This window comes from Melanerpes formicivorus, unplaced genomic scaffold (assembly GCF_026170545.1).
Source record: "Melanerpes formicivorus ecotype bairdi unplaced genomic scaffold, bMelFor1.0.p_v2 SCAF_10, whole genome shotgun sequence".
Classification (NCBI taxonomy): Eukaryota; Metazoa; Chordata; class Aves; order Piciformes; family Picidae; genus Melanerpes; species Melanerpes formicivorus.
In genome coordinates this window covers 23635389-23663241 of record NW_027142362.1, presented here as the reverse complement: position 1 = coordinate 23663241, position 27853 = coordinate 23635389, and the positions used below count along the sequence as shown (strand labels likewise).

At 52.2% G+C, this 27853-nt stretch overlaps 1 protein-coding gene across 9 annotated transcripts in view; it reads left to right on the top strand.

The window, feature by feature from the left end:
- The window catches only part of NEO1 (neogenin 1), a 328814-nt gene that overhangs the window by 214408 nt on the left and 86553 nt on the right, over positions 1-27853 (top strand). For all 9 annotated transcript variants that reach the window (XM_068144291.1, XM_068144283.1, XM_068144292.1 and 6 more), the window contains exons 6-7: positions 442-596; positions 3030-3150. In XM_068144291.1, the coding sequence (XP_068000392.1) occupies positions 442-596; positions 3030-3150 (276 nt within the window). The remainder of the gene's footprint in view (positions 1-441; positions 597-3029; positions 3151-27853) is intronic.

Here is a 27853-nt window from a genome sequence, read left to right as displayed (position 1 = left end):
TGGGAACTCCAGCACAGGAGCTTCCACCTCAACATGAAGAAGAACTTCTTTACTGTAAGGGTCACAGAGCCCTGGAGCAGGCTGCCCAGAGAGGTTGTGGAGTCTCCTGCTCTGGAGACCTTCCAGACCCATCTGGATGTGTTCCTGTGCAACCTGTGCTAGATTATGTGGTGCTGTCCTGCAGGGGGTTGGACTCAAGGACCTCCAGAGGTCCTTTCCAACCCCTGACATCCCGTGGCCCTGCAGTAACACAGAGCTTGGGGCAGCTTCTGGCAAGGCCTCAGCTGGAAATCTCAGCCGGTGTGGCTCCCCTTGGTGCTGGAGTCCCCGCAGAAAGCACTTTTCCTGCCCTGAGTCCCACTGCCTGTTTGAGCCCAGCAGCCATGCTGTGGTGTTGTGGCTGCTGACAGCACCTCTGCTCTTGCCTCCACTCCTTTGCAGTCCCCCCGGAGTTCCTGAGGCGGCCTGCCAACCTCTACGCCCACGAGTCGATGGACATCGTGTTTGAGTGTGAGGTGACTGGGAAGCCAACTCCCACGGTCAGATGGCTCAAGAACGGAGACGTGGTGATCCCAAGCGACTATTTCAAGATTGTTGTAAGTATTTTGTCCCTTGGGAGGGCCCCCAGCTGGTGCTTGGTGTCAGTCACCCATCCAGGCACACAGAAGATGGCTGTTCTTGTGGGAGCAGGTTCCTGGGTGATGTCTGGGGGCTGGAAGGGAAATGGCTGCTTTGTAATTCAGACTTAAGAACAAAGTCTTTACCATGAGGGTGGTAGAACCCTGCAACAGGTTGCTCAGGGAGGTGGTTGAGGCCCCATCCCTGGAGATACTGATACAGACTGAGGGAGCTGGGGCTCTTCAGTCTGGAGAGGAGAAGGCTCCCAGGAGACTTCTTGTGGCCTTCCAGGATCTGAAGGGGGCTCCAAGAAAGCTGGGGAGGGACTTTTGAGGGTGTCAGGGTAGGATAGGACTGGAGGGAATGGAGCAAAAGTAGAAGTGGGGAGACTGAGATTGGCTGTCAGGAAGAAGTTGTTCCCCAGGAGGGTGGTGAGAGCCTGGCCCAGGTTGCCCAGGGAGGTGGTGGAAGCCTCCTGGCTGGAGGTGTTTGCAGCCAGGCTGGAGGTGGCTGTGAGCAAGCTGCTGTGGTGTGAGGTGTCCCTGCCCATGGCAGGGGGGTTGGAACTGCCTGAGCCTTGAGGCCCCTTCCAGCCCTGGCAATTCTATGATATCTAATTCAGCTTTCACTTTCTGCAGGCAAGAAGTGCTGCATCTTGTGGGGCAGTACAGGGTGCCCCACATTAAAGTAGTGTGATGATCCTTGAGGTCCCTTCCAGCCCTAAGGATTCTGTGATTCTATGATAATCAAGGTGAAGCTCAACGAGGCTCTGGCCAGCCTGATCTAGTTGGGGATGTCCCTGCTGACTGCAGGGGGGGTTGGATTGGATGACCTTGGGAGGTCCCTTCCAACCCAGACCATTTTATGATTCTATGACATGTTGCTTAAGCTTTAAGAATTTGGGGGTTGTATACATTAAGATTTTCCATGAGAGACAGACAGACACAAGCTCAGTGACGGAGTTGCATGTTACTCACAGGATGGTAGGGCTTGGAAGGGACCTCCAGAACAAGAGGACACAGTCTCAAGCTGTGCCAGGGGAGGTTTAGGCTGGATGTTAAGGAAGAAGTTCTTCATAGAAAGAGTTATTGGCCCTTGGGCTGTGCTGCCCAGGGAGGTGGTGGAGTCCCCATCCCTGGAGGTGTTCCAGAGGGGACTGGACGTGGCACTTGGAGCCATGGTTTAGTTAGTCAGGAGGTGTTGGGTGATAGGTTGGACTTGATGATCTCAAAGGTCTCTTCCAACCTGGTTAATTCTATTCTATTCTATTCTATTCTATTCTATTCTATTCTATTCTATTCTATTCTATTCTATTCTATTCTATTCTATTCTATTCTATTCTATTCTATTCTATTCTATTCTATTCTATTCTATTCTATTCTATTCTATTCTATTCTATTCTATTCTATCATTGAGTCCAACCCCCTTGCCAAAACAGGGTCTCCTAGGGCAGGTCACACAGGAATGCCTCATGATGGAGTCCCACAACCTCTCTGGGCAGCCTGCTCCAGGGCTCCAGCACCCTCACAGTAAAGAAGTTTCTCCTCATGTTGAGGTGGAACCTCCTGTTGTTCCTTGTCCCATCACTGGACCTCAATGAAAGGAGCCTGCTACCTCTCTCTTGACATCCACCCCTCAGATATTGGTAGATATTGATCAGATCCCTCTCAGCCTTCTCCTCTCCAGACTCAACAGCCCCGGGGCACTCAGCCTTTCATCATAGCAGAGATGTTTAAATCCCCCAATCATCCTCATAGCCTCCACTGGGCTCTCTCCAGCAGATCCCTGTCTCTCTTGAACTTGGGAGCCCCACACTGGACACAGTATTCCAGCTGGGGTCTCAGCAGGGCAGAGCAGCTGAACATGCTAACGTTCAGGCTTGCGGAGAGCGTTCTCAGCCCGGCTGCATTTGCTGCTGCTGTCTGTGAGCAGTGATACCAGGAGTTAAAGTACAAATATAACTGAGCTGTGCATCATGAGTTTTGGCACATAGGTACTTCTAGAGGGAAATTTTAGATGTAGTAGAAGTCATTATTGAGATGTAGCTGAGAAGTTAATGGTTGTGTAATTGGCTCTACCTGGGCTTGGAGGACTGTAAGGCTGAGCCCCGCAGTTCCAGGCAGCGCTTCAAATACCCTCCGAATGCCTGTGGAAATGTTATGACTTGCCACTGATATGTGATGCTAGAAAATGATAGCCATTAGGAAGAGCTGCTGGCTGCTTTTTGATGCCTTATAATTTGAGGATTCAGTGCAACAGAGATGAAATCAGACAGGAACTACCAATCCACTTTGCCGTGTAAGTGCTCCGGAGCGTCTCCTGTCACAGCAATGTGCCCTAACGCCCACCTTGTTGTTGCAATTGCTAAGTGTTGTGTTGTTTGCTTTTGTTTTCTTCCCTTTCCGCTTCAGAAAGAACATAACCTGCAAGTTTTGGGTCTGGTGAAATCAGATGAAGGATTCTATCAGTGCATTGCAGAAAATGATGTTGGAAATGCACAGGCTGGAGCCCAGCTGATAATCCTTGACGTCGGTAAGCTAAACCCTGACAATACAGATCCTCCCCAAACAGATGAGGAGGAGCAGTTTCAAGGGGCCATATCCAGGGGGCTGTGTTGCATCTAGAACTCTGTTGTGTTTAATGAGAGGAGGGCTTCAGTGTTGTCTTCTGTACACTTAAGAGTTACTTAGGAAAATCTCAGGAGTTCTAGAGGATTGGAGTTTGGAAACTGCGTAGAAAATAGGTAGTGTGGTAATAAGCTGCAGCCAGAAAGCTGAAATGTTGCTGAGAGCCTGGCCAAAATGAAAACAATCCCTGAAGTGACCAAAGTGAAGGAGCAGCAGTGATGGAGCACACTGCAAAGGAAATATCTTACACCAAAGTCACTCCAGTGGCAGGAGCCTCTTTTTCCCTCTGGCACCTCTGCAAACTGCAGCTCTCAGAATGTTTTGGAGTTCCAGCTGCAGTTTCAGGTAAATGCTTGGTGGTGTGCTCCAGTCTGGGCAGGTCCCTCATGGTGCTCACCTTCTTGCCATGTCCTGCATGGCATGGTTTGGATCTTAAAGGAGAATAATTGGTGCTCCAAATGAAGACCTGTTACCTTCCAGGAAGCAGAGTGGCAGCACAAACAGCACTGTTAAGGCATCAGCTTTTGCTTTGCTCTTTCAGGTCACACACCTCCTACAAATAATGGTAAGAGCAGAAGGAAGAAAAGCAATGACAGCAGGGGTGAGGGGAGAGATGAGTCAGAGGGGAAAGAAAACCCACTACTTTGCACAGAATGCAGATCAGAATGCTCCACCAAACACAGCACAAGGTGGGGTCCAAGAGCTGAGCCAGCTGGGCCCTGTGAAGCCCCCCCAAGTTACTCTGGAATCAAATCACAGGAAGGGTTGGAAAAGACCCTAAAAATCAGCCACTCAGGGAGGGTACTTAAGGTCCTTCAACCTGACACAACCAAGTCCGGCACCAAATCTCCTTGCTAAGCATCACATCTACATCTCCCCCCATCCCCTCCAGGGATGGGGACACCACTACAAGCCTTTTGGGGAAGGAATTACTCCTCATATCCAACTTAAACTTGGGAATACACATCTCCCAAGAATGCCTTTCCTTTGGAGATCAGCTCTTGGAATCAAGAGTCCAAGATCCTCAACAAGGCAGGAACTCGCTGCGTACCACTAAAGAATCCCAGCACGCAAGGGACCTCTGGAGTCCATCCCCTCTGCCAGAGCAGGTCTGCCCACATCAGGTTGGACAGGGCTCTGGGTGACCTGACCTAGCTGAGGATGTCCCTGCTGACTGCAGGGAGGGTTGGACTGGATGACCTTTAGAGGCCACTTCCAACCCAGGTGATTCTAGGATGCCCAGGATTGCAGCTCGGAACATTACCCTGGGCACCTGCTGCGGGTGTCCTCGCCCCAGCAGGGGGCTGGACAAGATGGTCTCCAGAGGTCCCTTCCCACCTCCACCATGCTGAGATTTTGTGAATTGCCATCTGAGAAAGCAGCCCCTGACAGAGAGATGTGGTGCTGAGGGAGATGCTTTGGTGGTGACCTGGTGGTGCTGGTTTGGCAGTAGGACCAGATGGTCTTGGGGGGCTCTTTGAACCAGGACAATTGCATGCTGTGTCTCACCAGCCTCTCTGTTGAACCAAATCCTGTACTTTGGGGGCTTGTGTATTGCCTGTCTTTTGGGGACACTGCCTCAGAGCTCTGACGTCTTCTGGATTTGGGTGGCAAGGGTTTAGGAGGAGCAATTCTGTGTCTGGCACAATGTAACTTCATGCTTGTGGTTTTAACAGCTGGGAATCTGTTGGGCCTGGGTCTGGTGTTCAACAGACAGAGTGAACTGTCCTGAGCGTGCCATAAGAGGGAGATCCTCCATTTCTGATTGTTTTGTAGAGTGGTTGTGCTCTGTGACTCCTCCTGACTGCTCCCTGGGCTGTGGGGACGGGTCAGTGCTGGCTGAAGAGCTGCTGGTGCTTTGCACAAGGAACTGGGGGAGTGAAAGGTGCCTCTCCTGGCTTCAGAGGCTTTAATGCCATGAGAGCCCTCTGTGTTAGGCATCTGGATCCAGCAGTGGCCTGCTGTCAGCAGGCTGCCAGAAAGCATCATTAAAAGTGATTTTCTCCCTGCTGCCTGCAGGAGTCACCTGATGAGTTCCCAGAGCTCCCCAGCGGAAGCATGATTCCAGATTTTCCACATTGGAGACATTCTGGATAATTCCTGTCCTTGGCTGTTGAAGCCCTGCCCAACTTTGTGTTTTCCTCCCCCCCCCAGTTCCCAGGAGTGGTTTATAAATTGCTTTTACTGTTGTTATTTTAGTTCCTGTGGGCTGCCTCTTCTTCCTTTCCCTCCCCTGTTGTTTGCCCAGTGGTCTCTCCTTCCTGCTCTGCTCCGGCAACCTGGCCTGGTGTCCTAAAGGACTTTGCCTTATAATGCTGTCCTTTCTCTTTTGCATGCTGCCAAAGGATTATGGATGGAGTGTTGGTGGAGTCTCTCTGGGGGTGTAAAGCTGCAGCCCTGAAGCCGTGTGGTTGTGCTCCACGGGGCTGCTTCCTCTAGCGGCCGCTTTCCCGCGGCAGATAACCGCAGAGCACATCGCTGGAAGGACTCCCTGCTGGTGGTGGGGTGGAGTGGTGGCACAGCAAGTAGTGCCATTAGGAATGGTTGTGCTGCTGTGTCTTAGTTGTGATGTGTTGAAAGTGGTACAGACAGGCAAAGGGAGTACAGATGTTTGCTGCTGGAGGCCTCCTCACAGTGGCAGAGAAGGGAATGGGGCAAGGAGGGTGAAGGCATCATATGGATCAGTATTTTCATGACAGCTGTGGCTGGACCACCCCAGTTCCCTCAGCTGCTTCTCCCCAGACCTGTTCTGCAGGTGTGAGGGAGTGATAGGACTGGGGGGAATGGGTTAAAAACACTAGAAGTGGGTAGATTCAGATTGGATGTTAGGAAGAAGTTCTTCAGCATGAGGGTGGTTAGAGACTGGAGGCAAGCTGCATGGCATCAGAGCTGCAGGATGTGCTTTGAAAGGTCAGATGTGCTCTCAGGTCAAACCCAAAGCTTGCTGCCCAGCAGGGAGCTCTTGCCCACCTGGGAGCCAGAGCTGAGAGGAATCTTGGTGCAGGTTTGCTTATGTCAGCAAGGGGAAGGAAACCTCTGGGGCAAGTATCACGGCAAGTCCTGTGTCAGGGAGGGATAGGACTGGGGGGGATGGAGCAAAACTGGAAGTGGGGAGATTCAGACTGGATGTCAGGAAGAAGTTGTTGCTCAGGAGGGTGGTGAGAGCCTGGCCCAGGCTGCCCAGGAAGGTGGTGGAAGCCTCCTGCCTGGAGGTGTTTGCAGCCAGGCTGGAGGTGGCTGTGAGCAAGCTGCTGTGGTGTGAGGTGTCCCTGCCCATGGCAGGGGGTTGGAGCTGGCTGAGCCTTGAGCTCCCTTCCAACCCTGACAATTCCATGATTCTATGATTCTGAGCAGTTTGCTCCTTCATTCAGAAGGCTGGGTGTTTGCATTCCTCTTGTGGTTTACTGAGCAGACAGATTGCTCTTTTGCTCCAGAGGAGGCAGAAGAATAACACTGGGACAGAGGACTGGAGAGGGTTGGGAAGCTTGAATGGAAAGGCTGTTTACAACTGCATACAAGAGTACAAAGCATATTGTACACAAAAATCCATGGCCTGGGCTTCACACAGAAGCTCATTAAGCCAAAGCTTCACCCAAACCTCCCTTCAGGCCAGGCCAGGCCACACAGACCCAAGCCTTCCTGCCCCCTCCCTGCCAAGCCTCTCTCCACTCCATGCTGCTCCATTTGCAACGCAGCACAACATTCAGCTTGGCAACTCCAGGCCCCAATTAAGCCACTCCAGGCCTAATTGGGAGCATTACCAAGGCTGACACCAGGCCTCTCCTGCCAAGGGAGATAAGAGCCTGGGTCTCCTTCATGGGAGGAGAGAGGGAGGGGGGAAAAAGGAGGAAAAAATTGATGTTGCAGCCAGATGTATAGGGGTGCAGGAATCATGGGTATGAAATACATCTTCCAGTCCAGCTCCTGGACACTCTAGAGCCTCTGGAGGTGTGCACTTTGTGGTTCTTAAAGGCACCTAGCCTCACACTGCCACAATTCCACACCTGGGTTGCCTGTTCTGGACATCACTCCAGGAGAAACTCTTCAGTGTTGATCGACCTTCTCCCTGCTGAGCAGCGTGCCCTTCCCCTTGCCCTTCTGGTGTCTCCCTCCTCAATGGAACTGGCAAACACCTGGCTGTTCAGAAGCTGTTTCCCTTTGCTTATCATATCAAATTGATAGCTACTAAATGAAATTTGAATTGGAAAGCACAGGCCCTCTGGAGTTCCTCAGAGAGGCCAGGTGAATGCTTCGTGGGCCAGTGCTGAGGAAGTGGAACAGGACTGTTGTGTGGGCAGCTGTACATGGACTGTGCTAGCTGGCAGCAAGGAAAAGAGGGAGCTGTCTGCCATCAGAGGTGAGTTTGAGCAGCTGGAAAAGGCAGAGCCGCTCAGGCTTGCAGGGAGGTGTGCTGTGAAAGGTCACTTGAGGATGCCCCTGCTTACTGCAGGGAGGGTTGGGTTAGATGACCTTTGGAGGTCCCATCCAGCCTGGACCATCCTGTGATGCTGTGAAATAGTGGCAGAATGAGGGGCAGTGGCTTTAAGCTGGGAGAGGGGAGATTGAAACTGGAAATTAGGGAGAAATTCTTGCCAGTGAGGCTGGGGAGACTCTGGCACAGGTTACCCAGGGAGGCTGTGGCTACCTCCTGCCTGGAGGTGTTGAAGGCCAGGCTGGATGAGGCCTTGAGCAACCTGGGCTGGTGGGAGGTGTCCCTGACCATGGAGGGGGTTAGAAACTGGATGAACTTTGAGGTGCTTCCAACCTAAACCACCCTGTGAAAGCTGCTTGCACTTCACATATGAGATCAGAACTTAGCTGCCTTGGGCCATTAACTTGTTTCAGTCCAAACCCTTCACATGGCAGTTTCCCAGCCTGCTTTTGGCTGTCCAGTGCCACTTTTCCATCCATGGCTTTCTGGAGGTGTGCTGTCAGGGTGGCTGGCTGGTTGGGCAGTCAAATGCCCCAGCTGTGTTCTCTTCAGCCTTAGAAGGTAGCAGCATTTAGAAGCACCAAGTATCCAATGTGATGATCTGCTCCAGACAGAGCTCTCTGTCCTTGGAGCTGGGTTTGTGATCCTGCAGCTGGCAGTAGCTTGGTGATTCACCAATCTGCATGGGGGCAGCTTCCATGTGTGGATTCCCTTGGGCAGAGCCAGCCTGGCCAGTGCAGAGTCTCACCTGCTGGAATAAGCTTCATGTAATTGTTGGTCAGAGCTCAGGGTGCTTGACTTGATCCCTGGAGGTGTTCAAGAGGGGATTGGATGTGGCACTTGGTGCCAGGCTTTAATCCTGAGGTCTGTGGTGACAGGTTGGACTGGAGGATCTCTGAGGTCTCTTCCAGCCTTGGTGGTTCTGTGCTTCTGTGACTTGGCCTCTGTTGGCTGTGGGGTTCTGAAAAGCTTGCAGTGTGGCCAGCAGGAGCAGGGCAGTGACTCTCTGCCTCTGCTGGTTCTGCTGAGGCCACAGCTGGAGTACTGGGTTCAGTTTTGGGCCCCTCACTCCAAGGAGGACATTGAGGGGCTGGAGTTTGGTCCAGAGAAGGGCAAGAAAGCTGGGGAAGGGTTTGGAGAACAGGGCTGGGGAGGAGCAGCTGAGGGAGCTGGGCTGGTTTAGTCTGGAGGAGGCTGAGGGGAGACCTTCTGGCTCTCTACAACTCCCTGAGAGCTGGAAGGGGTGAGTGTTGGTCTCTTTTCCCTGGTGAAAAATGGCAGAAGAGGAAATGGCCTCAAGTTGCAGCAGGGGAGGTTTAGGTTGGCCATGAGAAGCAACTTCATCCCTGAAAGGGTTCTCAAGCACTGGCCCAGGCTGCCCAGGGGGAGATGGCTGAATCCCCAGCCCTGGAGGTGTTTCAGAGAGGCAGAGATGTGGTGCTGAGGGCCATGGCTCAGCACCAGCCTTGGCAGAGTTAGAGAATGGTTGGACTGGAGGATCTTAAAGGTCTTTTCCAACCACATCAGTTCTGGGATTCCTTGGTTCTGTATGCAGGAGTGGGAAATACGAGACCAGAGTTGCCTGGCCAGACAAGTCAGGGTCATCTGAAGTCTTCTTGGAGTGCTCTTTGTTTTCAAATCCTTTCATTCTCTGTCCATAACTCTAAAAAAGCCTCTCCTTGGGAATGGGGTGGCTGTACAGAGCCCACAGCCTTCCCTGTGGCTGGAATACAGAATGGAGTTGTGGCATTGAGAGAAGGGATTTGTAGGACAGCTCTTCCTGATTGAGAAGGTTAAAAGGGGGAGGAGAGGGATTCAGGTCTGAGTTAAATCCTCTCCTGCCAGTATTCCCTCTGCTTAACTTCAGGGAGTTGAACAGAATCCCATCTGCTTCCCAGATCCACTGGGATTTGCCATTGTGCCACTGTGTCTTAGGTAGTGTCCTGCCCCTGGAGGCCAGGGGCCCTTGGGAGTGTGGCTGGCACTGTGGCTCTGCTGCCTGGTCTGCCTCGTAGGGTGAGTCTGAGACATTCCTAAAGCAGGGAAGGTAGCTCAGTCACCACAGTCCTCTGCACTGGGGCAGTCTCAGTGCTCCTCTCTGCCTCCTTGGTTAGCAGATGGCTTGGTCTTGTCTTATTCCATCAACTCATAGAATGGGATGGGTTGGAAGGCACCTTAAAGATCATCCAGTTCCAACCCCCTGCCATGGGCAGGGACACCTCCCACCAGCCCAGGCCGCTCAAGGCCTCATCCAGCCTGGCCTTCAACACCTCCAGGCAGGGGACATCCACAACCTCCTTGGGCAACCTGTGGCAGTGCCTCCCCAGCCTCACTGTGTCCCCTGCAAATGCCACCACAGGGCACTCCTGCATATCCCAATGAGAAGGAGGAACCTTAGTTGTGCCTTGGGAATGAATTCCCAGCATACTCAAAATCTGTCCCCACCTCCTTGGTGTTTTGTCCTAAATCAACATTTAACCTCAAGTGAGCCCCTGACTCCCAAGGACACTGAGGTGCTAGAGCATGTCCAAAGGAGGACAGCTAAGCTGGTGAAGAGCCTTGCATACAAATCTTATGAGGAGTGGCTGAGGGACCTGGGGTAGTTTGGTGCTCAGAGGAGGAGGCTGAGGGGACACCTCATCACCCTCTACAGCTCCCTCAAAGGAGGCTGGAGCCAGGTGGGGGCTGGTCTCTTCTCACATGCAGCAAGGGACAGGAGAAGAGGAAACATCTTTGAGTTGTGCCAGGGGAGGTTCAGCTTGGATGTTGAGAAATAATTCATCACAGAAGGGGTGCTCCAACCCTGGCTGCCCAGGGAGGTGATTGAGCCCTCATCCCTGGAAGTGTTTAACAGACACATGGATGGGGTGCTGAGGGGCATGGTTTGGTGGCAGTGGTGGGATTGCAAGTTCTAGGTGAGTGGCTGGACATGATGGGGTCAAAATGTCTCTTCCAACCTCAACAGTTGTAGGATTCTGGATTAGATCCTTGTGGGTCCACCTCTGACCATCCTAAGTCACAGACCAGACACAGGAACATGCCCAGGAAGAGCAAAGCTGTTTCTTGATAGCACTTTTACAGCAGTATTTGGTGTGCTCTCCTAAAACCTCAGCAGTGGATTTTGAGACTCTTGAAGGTGTCCAGAGAAGGGCAAGGAGGCTGGGGAGGGGTCTGGAGCACAGCCCTGGGAGGAGAGGCTGAGGGAGCTGGGCTTGCTTAGCCTGCAGAAGAGGAGGCTCAGGGGAGACCTTCTTGCTCTCTGCAACTGCCTGCAGGGAGGTTGGAGCCAGCTGGGGGTTGGTCTCTTGTGCCAGGCAGGCAAGCGGCCCCAGAAGAAGAGGACACAGTCTGCAGCTGTGCCAGGGGAGGTTGAGGCTGGAGGGGAGGAGAAAGTTCTTGCCAGCAAGAGGAATTGGCCCTTGGGCTGTGCTGCTCAGGGAGGTGGTGGAGTCCCCATGGCTGGAGGTGTTGCAGAGGGGATTGGATGTGGCCCTTGGAGCCATGGTTGAGTTGTCAGGAGGTGCTGGGTGACAGCTTGGACTTGATGATCTCTGAGGTCTTTTCCAACCTGATTGATTCCATGCTTCTATGGATACCTTGGGCTTTGCTTCCTGGAGGGGACATGGCAGTGCCAAGACTGAGGACTTCAGGCAGGCCCTGTGCCCTGGCCTCCTCCAGTGGGTCTGGCAGTGCTCAGAGTGGCCATTTGGGGACTGTAAAAAGAACAGGTGGTAAGAAGGAAAGGGAGGTGCCTTTGAGGGGGGGAGAGGAAGCAGATGGTTCCCTGTCACCCCCATCTGATAGGCATTTGACAAGTCCTCAGGCACCAGAAAAAGAAAAAAGAGTGATTCTTGAATGCTGCACGAAGAGAAATCCCAGACTGTAAACAAATATGCCACAGTATTTCCAGCACAGCTTCAAAACATGGTTTGAGAAGCACTCTCTCACCTTCAGGATTCCACAGCAAGAGGGTTTGGTGCTTGTATGCTGCAGGAGGTAATGCTGTGTCCTGTTTGTGAGGTGTGTGGGGCTGAGACCATCAGGTGAAGGACCTGTGAGGAGAGGCTGAGAGCCCTGGGGCTGTTCAGTCTGGAGAAGAGAAGGCTGAGAAGGGATTGAATCAATATTTATCAATATCTGAGGGCTGGGGGTCAAGAGGGAAAGGCCAGGCTCTGCTCACTTGCACCTTGGAATAGGACAAGGGGCAATGGATGTAAACTCCAGCACAGGAGGTTCCACCTCAACATGAGGAGGAACTTCTTCACTGTGAGGGTCCCAGAGCCCTGGAGCAGGCTGCCCAGAGAGGCTGTGGAGTCTCCTGCTCTGGACCCTTCCCAGCCCTGTCTGGATGTGTTCCTGTCCAACCTCTACTAGATTCTCTGGTCCTTCTCTGTGTGGGAGGGGGTTGGACTCAATGGTCTCCAGAGGTCACTTCCAACCCCTAACATCCTGTGAGCCTGTGACCTGAACGTGCTCCTGGAGTCCAGCAGCACCCCAGGCCAAGATGGTTTGTAGTGGGACTGTCCTGGAAGAAGTTCTTTACAGTGAGGGTGGGGAGACACTGGCACAGGCTGCCCAGGGAGGTTGTGGCTGCCTCCTCCCTGGAGGTGTTCAAGGCCAGGTTGGATGAGGCCTTGAGCAGCCTGGGCTGGCAGGAGGTGTCCCTGCCCATGGCAGAGGGGTTGGAACTGGATGACATTTAAGGTGCCTTTCAACCCGACCCCTTCTGTGACCCAGTTCTTTAAACTGAAGCTTGTCATGAGAAATAATTGGGATCCAAGCCAGGACATTCTGCATGCAAATTAATGTTGCCAGCAGGGGAAACCAGGGGGAGGAATTGGGGATGTGTGTGGAGTTGCAGAGCTGTGGGGCACTGCACAGAATCCAGCGTGGTGGGGCTGGAAGGGGCCTCTAGAAATCATCCAGTCTGACCCCTGTGCTCCAGCAGGGTCACCCCCAGCAGCTTGTCCAGGACCACAGTGTCCAGCTGGGTTTGGAATCTCTCCAGAGAAGGAGACTCCACAACCTCCCTGGGCAGCCTGCTCCAGGGTTCCAGCACCCTCACAACAAAGCTTCTCCTCCTCTTCAGATGGAACCTGCTGGAACCTTCAGTTCCACTGCCACTTGTCCTGTCCCTGGGCACCACTGACAAGAGTCTGGCCACATCCTCTTGCCCCCCACCCCTTTAGCTCCTGCTGAGCCCCTCTGGGGCTGTCCTTCTCCAGGCTTAACAGCCCCAGGGCTCTCAGCCTTTCCTCCTCACAGGGATGCTCCAGGCCCTTCAGCATCTTTGTAGCCTCCACTGGACACTCTCCAGCAGCAGTGCTTTGTCTCCTGGGGAGCCCAGAGCTGTGCCCAGCTCTCCAGAGCTGGCCTGACTAAGGCAGCCTGCTGCAGGGCTCTCTTACTCTCACATCCAGGTTTTTCTTCATTAGGTAGAACTTTGAGAGGAATCAAGGGAGCAACAATAATCAGTGGTCTTAAAGGCCTCAAGTTGCAGCAGGGGAAGCAGACTTCAGAAGAAACTTCTTTACTCAAAGGTTTCTCCAACACTGGAGCAGGCTCCTCGAGGAGGTGGCTGAATCCCCATCCCTGGAGGTGTCCCAGAGCTGCAGAGATGTGGTGCTGAGGGCTGTGGTTTAGCACCAGCCTTGGTAGTTAGAGAATGGTTGGACTTGATGATCTGAAAGGGCCTTTCCAAGCCAAGCTGTTCTGTGAGTCTCTGATTCAAGTGGCACTTGGTGGTGTGAGGTTACTTCAGGCTGGCCCAGGCTCGGAGGTTTCAGTGGCTCAGGCTCCACTCTTGGAAGCTGTTTCAGCTCCGCCGGACTGGTGCTGGTCAAAACCGTTCCCAGCTCTAGCTGCATGTCCAGCTTCTCATTCATCAAACCTCAGAGCCTTTTTGTTTAGCTTGCAGAGTGTTGAACCTTCTCTTTTCCCAGGCTGTTTCTCCCCTTTGCCAGCACTCTCTGGAATTCTAACTGTGCCCTTTGGTGCGTGGGCAGCCCCCCTGGATTTGCATCTGATTAAACCCCAAGAGCCTTTGCCCTGCTCCATCACCTGGGTTAATGAACTGGATGCCATGGGACTCCAGAGCTCCTCCTGCACATCCCAGCTCACCATCACTCTGCTTTCTGACACCAAAGCACTGAGAACTGTTCCTTGTCTGATTTGCCAGCCGCTTATGAATCCACTCTCTGTAGCAGCCATATCTGGAGGATCTTTGCTTGCTTTTGCACATGTCAAAAGCCTCCTTTGAAGCAAGATCACTGAACTGTTCCATGGTTTCCAGGTCTGTGAGCTCCATCATTCTGCTGCAGGAGGCAAATACAAGTCCTGTTTGACAAGTTTTGGCTTCTGCTGAAAGAAATCCCTAAGCTGGCACCAGCAGGCTTGTGCTCTGATTTGAAACACTTGGTTGCACTTTTGGATCTTTTCCCTGCGTCAAAACTGAGCTTCTACCCTGCTCTGCTTCAAGCCCAGTGGCAGACAGCTCTGAGGTCACCTCAGGACCTGTTTTGGATGATTTCACAGCTCTCCAGTGTTACCTTCTCAGGCTCTCTCTTGTTAGAGTACCTTGTGGGCAGCCCCATCCTGTAATTCAGGAAGGTTGAGAGGTGTTGTCAAGGTAATGCAGTAAATATTTTCTCAGCCCTTGGAATTCTAAGGAGTTCTTGAAGTACTTAAGAGACATTGCAGGGTGTTGTGTATGGAATGCCAGAGCAAGATGAAGGAAAGCTCCTTGGATAAAAGAGGGCTCTGTTGGGTTCCCTCTGAAGACTCTTCTGTTTCTTCACTCATGCAGAAGTGTCTCCACGGTCTTTCTGTCCTCTGCAATTTGCTGTGCCTTAACACGAGGGGAACTGGGAGAGGTCCCTGGGGCTTACAGGAGTGGCTTTCAGAAGTCTTAGTGTCCACCAGAGAGGAAATGATTTGCAGATAAAAAGTGAATAATAAGGCTGCAAAGCCTTGTGACCAGGAATTCAAACGTTCTGGGAAGAGGGGAAAGTGCTCAGAAGGAATGAGTGGTGGCCCTCAGGAGGAGCAGGGAATAGCCATGAAGCTGCCAGCAGGTCTGTGCAAAGGGAAACCTGGGCAGATGTGAGATGTAGTCTCTAAAGGGAAGAAGGTCCCTAAGTAGGGAGGTGGGAAATGGGGAGATGTGAGGTCTGTCAAGGGGGGAAGGTCCCAGAGTAGGAGGATGGAAAATCCACCACAGGGAGTATCTTTAAGAGCAAGGCTAGCAGGGAAACGCTCCCTCCCCTTGAGAAATCTCTTGGCTTTGCCCCATGTTGGGTATACACATGTTGGCTGAGTGGCTGGGCCCAGAGGGTTGTGGTGAAGGGAGAGAAAGCCAGCTGGCCACAGGGAAATCACACTAGAAGAGCTTTCAATGTCCCTTTCAACCCAAACCATTCCATGCTTCTGCTTGGAGCAGTTAAATCCAGGTCATTCCATCTCCCAGCACCGCAGGTGCCCAGCAGCTCCCTGCTCTCCTGTGTGTACACACACATTGCTTCCAGAGCTGCTCATCTTTTGGAAGGGAAGAATTCTCAGGTGCTGTGGGTGCTACAGTTCTGAGCAGTGAATGGAACCACCAGGACCTCAGTGCTGGTGGCACAGTGAAGGCTTCAGCACATCCTGACGCTGCTTTTGTTCCACGCAGGCGAAAGCTTTCTCATCCTTGCTGCCTCAGTCGCTGCCTGGTGGCACCAAACGGGCTCCATCTGAGTGATGGGTGAACAGCTTGGCAGTCTGGTGTGGAGAGCTGTGGTTTAGGAACACAAACAGCATCTGAAATCACAACCTGACTTCAGACAGTGTTTTGTGAAACCCAAGCCAAGCTCTGAGAGTGTTTTGTTCCTGGTTGTGTACACTCTGTGGCTGCTTTCCTGTAAACACAACAGTGTGTGCTCCTCTTCGGTGCTGAAAGAGGCTTGGGGGGGGGGAAAGGGGCAGTTACTTTGGATTGTGGTTTCCTTTGCCTCAGTCCTCAGAGAAAGTCAGCATTTGTGTTTCTGAGCACAGAATGGCCTGGGTTGAAATGGGCATTTAAAGGTCATCTGTCAATGTCTGCAAATAGCTGAAGGGTGGCTGTCAGGAGGATAGAGCCAGGCTGTTCTCAGTGGTAGGGCAAGGGGGTGGGTGTCCAGTGGTGTCCAGTGATGGGACATGGAGCACCAGGTACAGGTGTGAACCCAGGAGTTCCACCTCAGCTTGAGGAGAAACTTCTTTACTGTGAGAGTGCTGGAGCCCTGGAGCAGGCTGCCCAGAGAGGTTGTGGAGTCTCCTCCTCTAGAGATCTTCAAAACCCTCCTGGATGCACTCCTGTGTGAACTGCCCAAAGTGATCCTGCTTTGCAGGGTGGCTGGACTACATGATCCCTGGAGGTCCCTTCCAACCCCTAGCATTCTATGATCTAGTCCCCAGCAGTCAGCAGGGACATCTGCAGCTAGAGCAGGTTGCTCAGAGCCCCTGACAGCCTGACCTGGAATGGTTCCAGGGATGGGGCATCTGCCACCTCTCTGGGCAACCTGGGACAGGGTCTCACCACCCTCAGCATAAAATTCTTCCTTCTCTCCAATCTGAATCTCCCTTGTTTAGTTCAAACCATCACCCCTTGTCCTGTCACAGCAGGCCCTGCTCAAAAGTCTGTCCCCAGGTTTCTGATCACAGTCTCACAGTATAACCAAGGTTGGAAGAGACCTCGAGGATCATCGAGTCCAACCTGTCACCACAGACCCCATGACTAGACCATGGCACCAAGTGCCACATCCAATCCCCTCTGGAACACCTCCAGGGATGGGGACTCCACCACCTCCCTGGGCAGCACATCCCAATGATGAACGACTCGCTCGGTGAAGAACTTTCTCCTCACCTCGAGTCTAAACGTCCCCTGGCACAGCTTGAGACTGTGTCCTCTTGTTCTGGTGCTGGTTGCCTGGGAGAAGAGACCAACCCCCACCTGGCTCCAGCCTCCCTGCAGGCAGTTGGAGAGAGCAATGAGGTCTCCCCTGAGCCTCCTCTTCTGCAGGCTAAGCAACCCCAGCTCCCTCAGCCTCTCCTCACAGGGCTGTGCTCCAGACCCCTCCCCAGCCTCCTTTCCCTTCTCTGGACACCTTCAAGTCTCTCAGTGTCCTTCTGAAACTGAGGGGCCCAGAGCTGGACACAGGACTCAAGGTGGTGCCTAACCAATGCAGAGTACAGGGGCACAATGACCTCCCTGCTCCCTCACTCCTTGAAGCACTGAAAGGCCACCAGGCCTCCCTGGAACCTTCTCTTCTCCAAGCTGACCAAGCCCAGCTCTCTCAGCCTGGCCTAACAGCAGAGGGCTTCCAGCCCTCCCAGCACTGCTGTGGCCTCCTCTGGCCCTGCTGCAGCAAGTCCCTGGCTGTGCTGTGCTGAGGGCTGCAGAGCTGGCCCCAGCACTGATGGCTATTCCAGTGGCCAGAAAGCTCTGTTCCTTTAGTTAGGTTCATCTCTTGACTCATCCTCTTTTAAACAATGGCCTTTATTTATTCCCTCCTCGTGGCCTCTGCTTCTGAAGAATCCTCTAGAAAACTCCCAACTGCTGAAACTAAGCCAAAGTAGATCTCAAAACTTCTTGAATGTCAACTTGCTGAAGCTGGGATCTCAGTGCTTCTCCTGCCCTGCATGCAGCAGAGTGCTGAGGCTAAGGTTGGTGTGTGGTTGAAATAAATAGCTCTAATTTAGATTAAATTAGTACTAGATTAATGTTTGCCAGCGTGTGGTGGATTGCAGGGAGGCATAACAAAATTGATAGGATGCTTTGATTGTGCTTATTAGTTTTCAGTCCTCATTTTATGACTGCATTTCCAGTTGACTTGGCAAAGAAATTCAAAGCCTCCTGAAGGAATTCACAGCAGCTCCTCTGCACCAGGACTTCAATTTGAGTCTGCTCAGCACAAATGCAGGTTATGGTGGCTGCTGCTTATTCAGTTACACTTTGAAACACTTGGGCTGTGCCACCTGTTTCCTTGGGGGCTTCACGAGGGAAAGTCATGGCTGAGAGGTAGTTGTGTTTAAAGGAGTGATCTGTCAGGTTGTAATCAGATGAGGCGTGGAGGTGAGCAAGCAGCTGTGTGAGCCAAAAGCCTGGCTGGACTTTGGGAACCCTTGGACACATTAATATATGTTTTCTGGCCTCAGCTGTATTCATTCTGTGTTTTACTGAACCACAGCAGAAGTGGAGTGATGTGTCTACACCAGACAGTAAGTGTGAAATCAGCTCAAAGGCTCTGAGTCTTGTTCTGTCTCAGGGGATCATTAAGGTTGGAAATGACCTCTAAGATCTTCAGGTCCAGCCTTCTGCAAGACACCTGCATGACCACTAGACCATGGAATCAGGGAGTTGTTTTGGTTGGAAAAGCCCTCTAAAGGTCATCAGTTTCAACCAATGACCTAAGACACGAGGATGAGCAGAGGGCTGGAGCTGCTCTGCTGTGAGGACAGACTGAAGGAGTTGGGGCTGTTCAGTCTGCAGAAGAGAAGGCTCTGAGGTGACCTCATTGTGGCCTTCCAGGATCTGAAGGGGGCTCCAGGAAGGCTGGGGAGGGACTGCTCAGGATCTCAGGCAGTGATAGGACTAGGGGGAATGGAATGAAGCTGGAGGTGGGGAGATTGAGGCTGGAGGTGAGGAGGAAGTTTTTCCCCATGAGAGTGGTGAAGCCCTGGAATGGGTTGTGCAGGGAGGTGGTTGGGGCCCTGTCCCTGGAGGTGTTTAAGGCCAGGCTGGCTGAGGCTCTGGGCAGCCTGATGTAGTGTGGGGTGTCCCTGCCCATGGCAGGGGGGTTAGAACTGGATGATCCTTGTGGTCCCTTCCAACCCTGACTGATACTGTGATACTGTGATACTAAGACCGCCATGGCCATTAAACCATGTGCCAAAGTACCACATCTACTAATGCTTAAAAAACCTCCAGGGGTGGTGACTCCATCACCTCCCTAGGCACCCTGTTCCCATGCCCTACCACTCTCTTAGTAACAAAAGTGCTCCCAAACTCCAACCTAAACTTCCCCTGACACAGCCTGAGGCTGTTTCTTCTTCTCCTATTGTAGTTACTTGGGAGACCAGCCTGACTCCAACCTCCTTTCAGGTAGCTGTAGGGAGCAATGAGGTCTCCTCTCAGGCTCTTCTTCAGGCTAAACAATCCAGTTCCTTCTACTGCTCACCAGACCTATTCTCTTCTGGGTTATCCTGAATTCCCACTGAAGTTTCTGGGTGTAATGAAAGTCTCTTGGCCAGCAGAAAGGCAAATCAAAGCAGCACCTATCATGATAATCTCCTACACTTATCATAGTATCTCTTAACCAAATCCACCCATTGAATTTTCTGTTTATCCTCCTCTCTTGTCTGTAGTTGTTGCTTCTGGCAGCTTGGCTCCTGCCTTGCTGCAGCCATGGTTGTTACCAGAAACCAGAGCTTGAGCAGCTCTGAAGCAGCACTGAGCAAATCTGGCTGCATTTGGTGTGACTGAATGTGACCGAATTAGCTGGTGTTGGCTGATAGGTTGGACACGGTGATCTTCAAGGTCTCTTCCAATCTGGTCTGGTCTGGTCTGGTCTATTCTATTCTATTCTATCTCTGAGGACCAGCTACAGCTGGTGAGTGGCAGCTGATTGTTCCTCAGCCTAGCTGTGGCTTCTGCCTATGGGTGGAAATAAAACTGATGAGGGTGAGGAGCAGCAGCTGTAGGACAGAGTCATTGTATCCAGTGCAGGGCTCAGCAGCTTTGGTGTTTCCTTGTTTAGCTGAAGAATATCATAGAATCATAGATAGAATTGTCAGGGTTGGAAGGGAGCTCAAGGCTCAGCCAGCTCCAACCCCCTGCCATGGGCAGGGACACCTCACACCATAGCAGGTTGCTCACAGCCACCTCCAGCCTGGCTGCAAACACCTCCAGGCAGGAGGCTTCCACCACCTCCCTGGGCAGCCTGTGCCAGGCTCTCACCACCCTCCTGGGGAACAACTTCTTCCTCACATCCAATCTCAATCTCCCCACTTCTAGTGCTGCTCCATCCCCCCCAGTCCTATCCCTCCCTGACACCCTCAAAAGTCCCTCCCTGACAGCCTCAAAAGTCCCTCCCCAGCTTTCTTGGAGCCCCCTGCAGATCCTGGCAGGCCACAATTAGGTCTCCTGGGAGCCTTCTTTTCTCCACACTGAGCAACCCCAGCTCTCTCAGTCTGTCAGGTTTAGCTTTAGTTTGACTAAACAACTAGCAAAGGCATTTCCTCTGCCTTTAGTATTCATAAGCAGGGTTGTGAAGGCTGACAGAAGTAGCCTTAATTTGTGACTTGATCCTACCCTCCTCTTGGAAAGGCAACTCTCAGATTTTGTCAGTCTCGCACCAGAGGGGGGAACAAACGTGTGGAGCTGGCCTTAATTGGCTGCTTAGATTTCAGAGTTGCTAAATTATACAGGAATGTCAGAGACAGCTGAATGCCATTTGGAGAAAAAAAAAGGCAAAGGGAAAGAATTGGTTTACACTTTGGTTGCATGTGGAACACTCTTCCAGCTGCCTATCTGAAGCCCGGAGAGCGCTCTCCGGCCTCTGCTGCCGCTTCAGTTTGCCAGCAGGGATGCCAGGAGGACCCGAGGAGGCTCCCGGGGTTTGAGCTGTAAGGAGGTGAAATAAATCTAACAGAGAGATGTAGATGTGGGCCTTGGTAATGTGCATTCAGTAATGAAAGGAGCTGCAAATCTTCAGTGCAGCAGAAATTGCCTGCTGTGGTACTTGCCTATTTTCCTGATTGTTTCCCTTTTCCTATTGCTTCTCTCCCCCAACATCCCTCGACTGCAAAAGAAAACCCAAACAAACCCCCCAAACACAACCAGTAAAAAATGAAACAAAAACCAAACCCTAATAACTGTGAAGCCAAACTCTTGAAAGGAGAAAGGGATTCCTGATGATTTTCCTGTTGACATGTTCTTACAGAGGGGCCTAAAGTAAGCTAAGGAGGAAGCGGAAAGCTGTGCCTGGGTTTGCTTTTCTGAGTCTACATCACAGAGCTAAGAGGGGCTCAATGTTGGATATTTCACCTTTGAGCTGATTCATGGATTCATAAACTCACAGAATGGTTTGACTTGGAAGGGACCTTAAAATCTAGTTCAACCCTCCTCCCCTCCCTCCCCCATGGGCAGGAACACCTTCCACTAGACCTCAAGGCATCATCCAACCAGGCCTTAAACACCTCCGGGGAGGGGGCAGCCCCAAGCTCCCTGGGCAACATGTTCCAGTGTCTCCCCACCCTCCCTGGGAAGAATTTCTTCCTCATCTCCAGTCTCAATCTCCCCTCCTCAAGCTTCAATTCATTCCCCCTCATCCTATCACTATATCAAATGTCCTTTCCCAGCTCTTCTGTAGCCACCTTCGGGTAATGGGTCGTAGAATCATAGAATGGTCTGGGTAGGAAGGGACCTCCAAAGCTCATCCAGTCCAACCCCCCCTGCAGTCAGCAGGGACATCTCCACTGGATCAGGTTGCTCAGAGCCCTGTGAAGCCTCACCTTGAATATCTTCAGGGATGGGGCCTCAACCACCTGGGCAACCTCTTGCAGTGTTCCACCACCCTCATAGTACAGAGCTGCTCTAAGGTTGGTGTCCTCTCTCATTCCCTTCTCCAGCACTATTTTACCTGTAACTGCTTTTTACTCTCCTTTGTTTTTAACAGTGGTCAGTGGCCAGACTAATCCCCATTTAAAATGGGGCAGCAGCTGCCCTGGGTCCCATCATGGTGGGGAACAACCTCAGGTTCTTGTGTGCTGCATACTAAATTCCCAAACCTCTTTGCTAGTGAAAGAAATTCTCTTTCAAAAATGCTGATGGGATTTACTACTTCTGTTAGGATTAGAACTGTGGAGAAGTGGAACACCTCATTATCTGGCTCTTTTAGAACAGAAAGGGGGAAAAACACCTTGATGAAGGGTTCCTGAGATTGGCTTTTGTGTTCTCACTCTCAATTCCCAACCATCCTGAGAGCTGATTGAGATTCTCTGGGAGTGGTGTGTCGGGGGGAGCCTGTAAGGGGTCAGCAAGGAGCAGACACATCCAGGAAAGAGAAAATCCAGCTGAAATGAGTACAGAAAATCCCAATACCACCTCTGGTAGTGTTGATTATAGCCTGAAAGAGGCAAGGTGAGGTTTGCTTGGTACCTTCTCTCCCTTAAATGGAAGAAAGAAATGTTTGTATCAACCTAGTGCAGGAGAATAGGATGCAGTGGGGGTGTGTAAGGAGCCAGAGGTTAAGTAAGTGGCTGTTTGATGAAGAGCTTAGCAGAAATTAGTACAGCTCTGACACACAAACAGCTCAGTCTCAGTTTCTGCAACCTCAGTCCTGACAGATCTAGATAGAAGAGAATCGTTCAGGTTGGAAAGGATCTCTAAGGTCATCAACCCAAGACCACCATGGCCCTCACACCATGTCCCCACGTGCCATGGCCACGCATTGTTTGAACACCTCCAGGGCTGGGGACTCCGCCAGCTCCCTGGGCAGCCTCTGCCAGTCCCTGACCACTCTTGCAGAAAACAAGTTTTTCCTCATCCTCAACCTAAACCTCCCCTGGTGCAACTTGAGGCCATTTCCCCTCATCCTATTACTTGTTACCAGCCCCCACCAGCCTCCTTCCAGGGAGTTCTAGAGAGCAATGAGGTCTCCCCTCAGCCTTCTCTCCCACAGTCCCTGCTGTGGAGTTGTTGAAAGTGTCAGCAAATCCCAAATGAAGAGAAATAATCTTTCACTTCAGCTCTTGCTGAGCATTGAGAAGATTCCCTCTGGGGCTGCTCTTCTTCAGGCTCAACAGCCCCAGGCCTCTCAGCCTTTCCTCCTGACAGACATGCTCCAGACTCCTCAGCAGCTTTGGAGCCTCCACTGGACTCTCTCCAGTAGTTTTCTGTCTCTCTTGAACTGGGGAGCTCATTTATTGCTCTCTCCAACTGCCTGCAGGGAGGTTGGAGCCAGCTGGGGGTTGGTCTCTTGTGCCAGGCAGGCAAGCAGCCCCAGAACAAGAGGACACAGTCTGCAGCTGTGCCAGGGGAGGTTGAGGCTGGAGGGGAGGAGAAAGTTCTTGGCAGCAAGAGGAATTGGCCCTTGGGCTGTGCTGCCCAGGGAGATGATGGAGTCCCCATGGCTGGAGGTGTTGCAGAGGGGATTGGATGTGGCCCTTGGAGCTATGGTTGAGTTGTCAGGAGGTGCTGGGTGCCAGCTTGGACTTGCTGAGCTCTGAGGTCTTTTCCAACCTGATTGATTCTATGCTTCTATAACTGGACCCAGTACTCCAGATGTGGCCTCAGTAGGGCAGAGTAGGTGGGTGGGAGAACCTCCCTGGACTTGCTGATCACACGCAGTGCCCTCCAGGAGACCATTGGCCTTCTTGCTTGCGAGGGCACACTGCAGGCTCACACTGCTGGCTCTTGGTGAACCTCTTGTTCCCTGCTCACAACCCTCTGAACTCTGTGCCCACATCTCAGTGCCCACCACTGGGCTGCAAACCTGCTGTCAATCTGATTAAAATCTGTTTGCAGGTTGTTAGCTTTAAGCCCTCAGGGGCAGGCAGAGACATGTTTGCCGCCTTTTCCTTCCTATTTTCTGTGTAGTTTGAATCTCATGATCAAAATACACCCAGGGCTTTTTGTTCTGTACATCCTCCCCTGAAATCCTGGCCTCTGATGTCCCCAGCTGGGCTGCTGCCCGGGCAGAGAGGTGAGGCTGCCGTGCCCGCTGGGCTGGCAGCCACGTGGCGTGCGTCAGCGAGCTCCTGCTCACCTTTGTCATGGCTCTTTGGGGAGTCAGGAAGGAATCAGATTGCTTCCTCTACCACCAGAGCACTGAACTGTGTGGAATGGCAGTGGGAGGAGTGCTCTTTATCAGAATGAGGTTTATGACTTCCTTCATAAAACAAGGTGGGGGGGGAGGTGCTGGTCTCGGGGTGTTTGTACAGGCACCATTTACAATCACAGCATCATAGGATCAGCAAGCTTGGAAAAGACCTCAGAGATCATCAAGCCCAACCTGGCACCCAACAGCTCATGACTAACTGAACCATGGCTCCAAGGGCCACATCCAGTCCCCTCTGCAACACCTCCAGCCATGGGGACTCCACCACCTCCCTGGGCAGCACAGCCCAAGGGCCAATCTCTCTTGCTGGGAAGAACTTTCTCCTCACCTCCAGCCTCAACCTCCCCTGGCACAGCCTGAGACTGTGTCCTCTCGTTCTGGTGCTGGCTGCCTGGCAGAAGAGACCAACCCCCAGCTGGCTCCAACCTCCCTTCAGGTAGTTGTAGATGGCAAGAAGGTCTCCCCTGAGCCTCCTCTTCTCCAGGCCCATCAGTGCCCACCAGTGTCGCTTTTGTGTTAGAGTGTGGAACCAAATCAGTGCTTCAGAGTCACCATGGCTGTTCATTCAGCCCTTCAGCTCTTAGGAGAAGAGCAGGGCTCTGATAGATGTCTTCTAATGACTTTTTCCAAGGGAATGAAGTCGTTCACTTGTAGCAACTCATTACTGAGACCAGTACCAGCTTCAGCACTGAGGCTGATTGTCCCCCATGAACTGGTCAGGGCTAAGGAATGTGGGGGTTTGTCGTTACAATATTGTGCAGCAAGCTGCTAGGAGCGATGAGAGGATGTCCCTTCTGCCAGGAATCTGTTAATTGTTTGAAGAAGGACAAGAATTTGATAAGAGTAAAAAACGTGGTGGGGGAAGAGGATCAGAATCCCGGAATCCCAGCGTGCTGGGGCTTAGGAGGGACTGCTGGGGATCAGCCAGTCCAACCCCCTGCTAAAGCAGGAGCACCCAGCAGGCTGCCCAGCATCACAATGGCCAAGTGGGTTTGCAGTCTCTCCAGACAAAGAAACTCCACAGCCTCTCTGGGCAGCCTGCTCCAGGGCTCTAGCATCCTCACACCAAGGAATTTTCTCCTCCTCTTCAGATGGAACCTCCTGGGTTCCAGTTTGTGCCTATTGCTCCCTGTCCTGTCCCTGGGCACCACTGAGAAGAGTCTCTGGCTCCAGCCTCTTGCCCCCCACCCTTTAGCTCTTGCTGAGCATTGCTCAGCTCCCCTCTGGGGCTGCTCTGCTCCAGGCTCTCAGCCCCAGGGCTCTCAGCCTTTGCTCCTCAGGGCTGCTCCAGGCCCCTCAGCAGCCTCTGAGGGACTCTCTCCAGGAGTTCCTGTCTCTCTTGAAGCGAGGAGCTCAGAAATGGATACAGTCCTCCAGTTGTGGCCTTCCTAGGGCAGAGTAGAGGTGCAGGAGAGCCTCCTTTGACATGATGGCCACTTGTGCAGCCCAGGAGACCTTTGGCCTTCTTATGCCACAAGTGCATATTGCTGACTTATGGTGACCTTATTGTCTCTCCCAGGTCCTTCTCCATGGAACTGCTCTCCAGCAGGTCACCCCTCACCTCTTCTGATGCAGGTGGTTGTTCCTCCCCCACTGCAGGACTCTACACTTGCACTTGTTCAGCTTTCTAAGCTTCTCCTCTGCTCAATATTCCAACCTGAAAGAAAGGAAAATGACAGAAACTGTGTCTGTGCCTTCTTAGCCTACTATGGCCAAGAGTAGGCTAAAGATGGCCACTAACCAGTTCTTGAAGTGCTTCTGCATCTTGATTTGATCCATTTCAACCCTGCTGTGCTGATTTGGGCTGCAGCAGAGCCCTGCTCATTGTGATGGGAGCCAGGCAGGGGAATTGGCCTCATCCAGGTCACTCAGATAAAAGCAGCCAAGCTGCAGCAGATAACATCCCAGTTCCGCTGGCCTTTGTGTGCTGCATCCCATGGGATCGGTGGAATGTTATTGCCCAGAGCAGGAGGAAGCCCTGAGTGTGCCAATAATGCATCACAGGAGGGGGAAAAAGGAGGAAAAAGGAAATCTAAACCAGAGGGGCTAGCCAAGATGGAAAATATTCCTGGTGCTTAGCTAACACAGAGAGCAGTTCAGTCCCTGGCTGCCGGGTGTGGCATGTGTGACAGAGGTGTTTTCAAATGGTCACAGCAGCAGCCTGGGATGATGATGATGGTGATGATGAGAAAAGAGCACCACAGGCACACAGGCTGTTTATTATCTCACCCCAGTGAACTACCCCAAGAGCAAAAGGGTCACTTCCCTTTGTGATGAACTGCTGGGCACCAGGGGAGCACACCACAGCCATGGGCACCCTGAGCTTGTGTCTCTTGGACTTCAGCAGCCTCACCCTGGAAACATTACAATACTCACTTTTCCTAGTAAATGGAATCACAGAATGGGTTGGGCTGGAAGGGATCTTCAGGATCATCCACTTCCAACATCCTGCCATAGGCAGGGACACTTCCTGCTAGCCCAGGTTGCTCAAGGCCTCATCCAGCCTGGCCTTCAACACCTCCAGGAAGGAGGCAGCCACAACCTCCCTGGGCAGCCTGTGCCAGAGTCTCCCCACCCTCACTGGAAAGGATTTCTTCCTAATCTCCAGTCTCCCCTTTTCCAGCTTAAAGCCATTGCCCCTTGTCCTGGCACTCCCAGCCCTTATCAAAGTCCCTTCCCAGCTCTCCTGCAGCCCCTTCAGGTACTGGCAGGCAGCTCTAAGGTCTCCCTGGAGCCTTCCCTTCTCCAGGCTGAGCAGCCCCAACTTCTCACAGTGAAGGGTTCAAGTTCTTGAAGTCACAAGCTCATAATATGTTTGGGGTTGGAAGGGACCTCTGGAGATCATCAAGTCCAACCCCCAGTCCAGCTCCTTGTGTGCATTTGCAACATTTTGATAAAGAAGCTGCAGAATGGAATAGCATAGCATAGCATAGCATTGCATAGCATAGCAGAGCAGAGCATTGCATAGCATAGCATAGCATAGCATAGCATAGCAGAGCAGAGCAGAGCAGAGCATTGCATAGCATAGCATAGCATAGCATAGCATAGCATAGCAGAGCAGAGCAGAGCAGAGCATAGCAGAGCATTGCATAGCATTGCATTGCATAGAATAGAATAGACAGGTTGGAAAAGACCTTTGAGATCATCAAGTCCAACCTATCACCCAGCACCATCTGATCAACTCAACCATGGCACCAAGGGCCTCATCCAGGCTCTTCCTAAACACCTCCAGGGATGGGGACTCCACCACCTCCCTGGGCAGCACATCCCAATGGCAAATCTCTCCTCCTAGGAAGAACTTCTTCCTCCCCTCCAGCCTTAACCTCCCCTGGCACAGCTTGAGACTGTGTCCTCTTGTTCTGGGGCTGCTTGCCTGGGAGATGTCTCCTCAGATGAAACCCTGTGAAAGAGCAGCCTGACCACAGGGACTTCCGGATGATGTCCTGCAGTGATTAGGTTTCAGCAGCTCAGCATTGCTTGTGTTTGCTTAGCAGTTCAGACATCACTCTGTTGCCCAGGTTACTGCAGAAGCATTAGGGAAATCATTGTGCAAAGCAGGACAAGGATAACTTGAAATGCTCTGCTTGGGTTTTAACTTCTTTCCATTAGCTTTTAATGTGGTTAGAAGCAGACAGATAAATCCAGGGCCTTTCCTTCTCTGTTGATCCAGCATTCCATAATGATCAGGGGGTTGGAGCAGCTCTGCTGTGAGGACAGGCTGAGGGAGCTGGGGGTGTTCAGCCTGGAGAAGAGAAGGCTCCAGGGAGACCTCATAGCAGCCTGCCAGTACCTGAAGGGGGCTACAGGAAGCATGGAGAGAGAGTGTTTGCAAAGGCCTGCAGGGACAGGACCGGGGCAGTGGCTTCAGACTAGAGAAGAGCAGATTTAGATTGGATGTGAAGAAGAAGTTCTGCACCATGAGGGTGCTGGAACACTGTAACAGGTTGTCCAGGGAGGTGGTGGAGGCCCCACCCCTGGAGCTGTTCAAGGTGAGGCTCAACAAGGCTCTGGGCAGCCTGATCTTGTTGAGGCTGTCCCTGCTGACTGCAGAGGGGTTGGACTGGATGACCTTTGTTGGTCCCTTCCAACCCAGACCGTTCTGTGATTCTCTGATTCAAATCCTATTGCCTCTCAGCTGCATTGGTTTCAACTCTGTCTCCCCCTCTCTGCCCCTGAGTGCAGAGGAGCAGCTGCTGAAGGAATGATTCCTTTTACATCAGCACTTGTGCTGCAGGAGTTCTTTCAAGACAACATGCTAGCTTTTGACTGGACACTCTGTGTGTGAGGCCAGATTGAGCCAGGCCTTATTCTTGATCCCTTAG